The following is a 5,833-nucleotide window of genomic DNA, read 5'->3' as shown; positions in this document are numbered from 1 at the left end:
GTTATTGCTAAAGATAAGCAGATTCAAGTTTCCTTCTCTTCCAGAACCATTAAAAATAATCGGCTTTTCACTTTTATTGATTTGGGAGGATGACAGGACTGTTAAAAATCCTTAACTAGACACGTGACTGAACCACCTGAGTTGTGCTGTAGATCTGTAAACACGTGATCTCTCAGAGAGCAGCAAGTTACTAGGAAACCTAATTGAAGGTGGGGAGAAAGGAAGTATATATAATCTGTTTTGATGCCAAGTTTCAACTGGTCTCGTTTTCCTGAAGCCTCATTCTGAAGCTTGTCAGAAACCACCAGTGGTATGAAGTAGTGTGAGACAATTGTTGCTTTCTGTATCTAAAGTCTGAAAAAGTGTATTTAAATTGATGTTCAGACACTAAGCATAACAAAACCAGCCACAATTACAGGTTTTGCAGTAGTGTGACTTCAAATATGTGTTTCTATCTCATAAAACAAAAAAACAAGAAGCCAAGATCTGCTTGTAAATTCAGAAGACGCGTAAGTGCGTGCACATCTAGATGCCACGCTGCTTTGTCTCAGCACACAAATATGTGTGCCATTTGACTGTGTTTCGAGTACTTTTTATGAACTTGCAACAAACAGATGGACAACAGACAAGTAGACACTACTATCTCAAAGGCCCAGAGCTGGCTTCTCTCAGAGAGAATGAAAGAGTTACTAGAGAGGTACCAAGGGTTCGGGCCTTATTCTGATTATGCAGACAATAAAGAAGAGTTAGTCAGTTCTCACCTTATCATTAATTAGCAGTTCAATTGGATTATTCCCCCATTCTATAAGGACAATTTCATTAGCCTGCCCAGGAACAGCATATGAGAATGGAGTGCCAATTCCAGGAGAAGCACTTGATCTCAACCACAAGCATACAGTAAAAGCATACAGCTCTGGCAGAGTCTTCTTGATCTTCCCATATAAGTAGTTTGTGCGAAGAGGAAGGGAGACTTTGAATTCATCAGGTGACTTAAATGCACTGCTACCTAGAATCACATTGAGGAAGAAAAACATTTGACATTAAACAAAACAATGTATTTGTAATTCAGGTTAAGAAAAAAATATTGATATTGAGAATCTTTGAAATTTTAATCACTTTAGAGAGGTACACAAAAAAATATATTGAAGTCGTATTACCAAATGTTGATTTTGCAGCACAGAAAAATACAACCAGATTTTATATACATCATGCTAATTACTTAGGGGTTTTTTTTTCCTGCTCATTTAGAGTAAAAGAATAGATGGCAGACAACTAATGAGAGGCTGTCACATGTTTTCTCTCTTCATTGCTTAGCTCATGGCTGAAGGCCTGCCTATTTCAAACAATTCAAACTGTTTTAAAAGATATTTACCACTACTAAACATGGAGTCTCTGGTATGCTCACTATTAAAGCATCACTGTGCTTCAAGACCAGTATTTCTTTACTGCTACACAAGGAGCTAGCAGCAACATCCCCATTTTACAGGTAGCAGGCTGAGAAACAAGTTGATGCTCTCATTTTGGGGGGCCAATTTGGAATAAGAAAAAGCCGACATATTCCAGAAAGCAGAGTTAAATTCAGTAGAACTGATTTCTGTCTCATAGACAAATCAAGAGATCTGAACAAAAACAAAGCTGAGATTCAAAGTGACCTGAAGAAAAATGCAATATAAAGTTATTAACTATGAAAACATTAGATATTTGTTTTAATATAAAAGCAGAAATTATTATTTATCTTTTTCTAAAAGATGTGATAAAAACCAGTGAGATATTCCAGAGATGTTTATGAAATTGAAAACTCTTAAAACCAAAACTTTGTCAAGTTGCAATACTCTGTATTACACAGTTTATGTATATTTCTGATGTAGTTGCTCATGAGTAATTTTCTAGAATTAAGAAGAGAGAAATCCCACATTGTGCTACAAAATAAAACCCCACAGTTCTGTAGTAGAGTGTCACCCTCAACTTTTTAACAATTTGTTCTTCTTGCTAATTTCCATTACTCACATTCCTGAAACAAATTCAATCCCCTTGCCAAACTTCACACTCCAATGAAGAGCTGTTATCACAAAAGGTTGCCACTATTCTCATATGCAATTTTTAAACCATTGGCATTCTCTCAGTTCCCATTCTCAGAAGCAACTGAAGTGTTTTGACTGCATTTATCACAGAATGAGGGGGTGGAAGAAGAAAAAGCTTGTCTGATGCTTGCATCTATCTCGATGAACTTATAGACCAAAAACTGAAATATTCTAAGAAAAAACAAAACAAAACAAAAAAACAATAGGGTCTAAGGGCTAATTTTGAGCAACCTCCAGTAGGCTGGTACAACTAACCTTACATATAACAAGGAAATAGACTCCATTAAGAGCATTAGTCACTCTGTGAAAGACCTTAAGGAAGCACTAATGGGTTGGAAAAGAACAAACAGTATTCATCTTTTTTATATTTTTCAGTTTGTTCTTGTGACTTTAAAACATTCACAACTCCAAATGATAACAAGTTCCTTCTGTTCTGGGCAATGGGCACATGCACAGGGTAAGAGAATCCTTTTCCTAAAGGATCTGAATTATGACACTCTAGTTAGTTGTCAGGAAGAGAGGCTAAACAATATGGCATTTAAAATAAAAGCACAAGAGAAATATTATTTTCAAAAGAGATCAGATCACTTCATGTATTGTCTGCATTTAATCTACAAAATCATTAAGTTCTTAGATCATTATTACCCTCACTTTGATTTGACAGAGGCACCAAAGGCACAGAACAGCTGAGCAAATTACGCAATCAAAAAAAAGCCTGTGTCTTGGTTCCTGGCCCAAATTCTTCACTTCCCTGAAGCCTTAAGACAGCCCTCTCTCCCCACACAAAAAATAAAGGTGGGAACAGGCTATTTTTACCCTAACTAAATTACACATTCTTGTTCTCCCACCACTCCCTTTCTCCTTCTGATGATCTGCTGAAATGAGTCACATTTTTCAGAGACAAGGACTAGCAATTCTTGCCGTATAAGACATTAATGGGCCACTAATTCTCCAGAACTTTAACTGCAGTTTAGCCTTTGTCTTGGCTCTCAGGAAATACTACACAACAGAGCCAATAGAAGATCTCTTCTTTTTCCTTCCCTTTTCCGCTCCTTCACACTTTTTAAATGAAAAATATAGATACAATATTACACACAAATGGATCCATTAGGCTACATTTTAAAATTCATGAGATATGTATGCTTGCACCATTTTGAAAGCAGGTCCATCAAGCTGCTTTTAAGCAAAGAGCCTATTCACCTTGGAAAATAATTTAAAGACTGGGCAGTGATATTTACCGGCACTCTAGTCCTACACAGTTGACTCTGTAGGTGTATATAGTCAATACAGAAAGACATTTCTGTTCTTTAGGTCATTTCCATGGGCATTTGTAACTCAAATAAGCAGACTCTACTCAAGCATAGACATCTCAGTAATAATTAATCTAGGTATCTGAATAAATGACTAGGATTAAGAGAGTGTCCCCCAGTGGCACCATGTGTAATCTGCTGTAAACTCTGAATCAGACTATATGCTTTGGGCACAATTCAAATAATTCTGCAATTACCCAAAGCCATAACCAGCAACAAAAGGAAAGAGCACCAGCAACACTTCCAAAGCAGCAGGAAATGGTTCTGGTATAAAAGGCCATTCATTAGCCCAAAGGCAGTTATGCTTATTAAATTTAGCCCATATGATTTTCAGTCCAAATAAAGAAAGGTAGCTCTATGTAGATGTGTACTTGACAGTACCTAGGTATCCACTTGACGCCAATGTCACACTTCTTCCTATTTCCACTTGCCTCCTTATAGGTCCTTTCATTCCACAAACACTAAGTTTCATCCTAACCACCCACCCACACATGCCAAATTAAGAGACAGGAAGACAAAGCCATGCAGAGACCTGTCAAGCAGGAAGCCTGTGACAAAAGGAAAAAGGGAATCCAAGTATTCGTCCAGCATCTTAACTATCTTTCCCTCAAGGCCCACATTTAGACTACTGCACTAGAAAGAGGGAGTAAACAAAATCAATCAGCACGGGGAAGCGTTTAGATTCTGTACAGATTACCTTTTTCTAATTCAGCCACTCTTTCTAGCAATGCATTCAAGGCTGTCTCTGTCTTCTGCCGATGGGCTGACGTCTCATTATGAAGCAAAGACTTTTCATCCTCAAGCTCGGCCACTTTGCTCAGGAGTTGGCGTTCCAGGTCTCCAAGCCTCCGTTGAAGCATCTCTCGAAGGTCATTAGGCAGTGCTGCATATGACACGTTGGCTCGGAGTTGGTGCTTTAGGGGAAAATAGAAAAAAAAAACCAAACCCTGTCATTTATAAAACAAAAACTGAAATGCAGATATGCTCCTGATTCAAAAGGAAGAAAGCAAGATCACCGAGATCTCCAGCAAGTGGAAAAAAGGCATTGCTTTTTAGCACTTGTCATGTTCAGTGCTTTTATCAGCACTGTAGCTAAACAGGTCCTGAAACAAAAAGACACTTTTGTTGGAGGCTTCCAGCATTTCATATGAAGGAGTCGTCATACATTTAAGTTTTATAAGATCAGTGTAGGGAGCCAGGTCTGATGCACTTCCATTCGTATGGTACATGTGGCACGAGTCAATTTTTGCTTTACTTACTGCAAGTGACATTGCCCATGTAAGTAAACAGAAAAACCTATTATTTCTTTTTAAATAAAAAATTAAGCTACCTTGAAAGCAAATTTACCAAATGAAAGTTGCCTCAGTTTTGATTAAGGAAGTCAGATGTTCTTTAGATCAACTGTAAGTATTAGCCATTGAAACCATTTTTATTTAAACTAAAAAAAAAAAAAAAAAAGCCAACCTCACACTCTCATTCAGAATTGTACTTGAAAAGCAGTCCAGAGTGTTCAGACCTCAGAGAATGACTTTTAGGAAGTTACTCCCCATCCTCACATCACCACTAAGTGTCTGGAGGACAGCAGGAGGACGCATGTAGCACTCAGGGTGTTGAAAGCAAAACAACATACAGCATGATTCCTGGGGGAATACTCTCTGTAAAATATTTCCATGAGTGCCACTCAACCATGGGCACTGTCCAAAGGCTCATGGAAATCACTTATCGGTGGGCTTGGACCAAATCCCCTTTTTATTCACAAGCATAGAGAATCAGGTTCTTTTTATTCTATGTCAGCACTAAATACATCATCTTATCTTCACAACACACCCAACACAATCTCCTCATTACCACTGCCCTATTCAGCACCATATGCCAAGGTTTCATTGCCCAAAATGTCAGGGTTATACCTCAAACCCCATGAATTCACATTCCCAGAGAGCTTTAGACATGTTAATACAGAAACTAAGCCGGTGACAAGCAGGAGAACCATAATCTCCCCCCACGCAGTGGGAGAACACATTCACAGAGGATCCCTTCAGATTTTTACCATTAAAGCAAGCATATATATAACCAAGAAAACAAGACAAGCCAACCAAGCAACTCACTCCCAGGGCTTGGCCGGTCCGGATTTACCTGCACAAGGACTAAGCACAGCACCAGCTGCACCCACCCAGAAGCCCAGAGCCCTGGTGCCAGCTGGGTCACTCCAAGTCCCCAGGCGGGTGGGCAGGGAGCTGCCTTACCCGCGCCCTGGCCCTACCTCCAGGCTCTCCAGCCGGTCCTTCAGCGTCTGCATGGTGCGGCTCAGCTGGTCGATGACCTGCGCCGGGTCCCGCGGCAGGTCACCCATCGTGTCCTTGCCCTTGCCCAGCTCCTTCTTCCACGTCCCCGTGGCGGACTTGCCGTCGGCGCTCTCGCAGCGGCTCAGCTTGCCGGTGAGCT

General features: G+C 39.8%; 1 protein-coding gene across 1 annotated transcript; it reads right to left on the bottom strand.

Moving 5' to 3' along the window:
* Window positions 1–761: 761 nt before the first annotated feature.
* Window positions 762–5,828, bottom strand: LOC104517686 (neuronal pentraxin-2; the record flags this gene model as incomplete). Its single annotated transcript, XM_010168713.1, has 3 exons — window positions 762–1,006; window positions 4,089–4,305; window positions 5,652–5,828. Coding segments are annotated over 3 exons (639 nt in total), but the record flags the coding sequence as incomplete, so codon positions are not given.
* Window positions 5,829–5,833: the final 5 nt, after the last annotated feature.

The sequence above is a fragment of the Antrostomus carolinensis genome, unplaced genomic scaffold (assembly GCF_000700745.2).
Source record: "Antrostomus carolinensis isolate BGI_N321 unplaced genomic scaffold, ASM70074v2 scaffold42515, whole genome shotgun sequence".
In the NCBI taxonomy this organism is placed as follows: Eukaryota; Metazoa; Chordata; class Aves; order Caprimulgiformes; family Caprimulgidae; genus Antrostomus; species Antrostomus carolinensis.
This window is presented reverse-complemented; position numbering and strand designations above follow the sequence as displayed.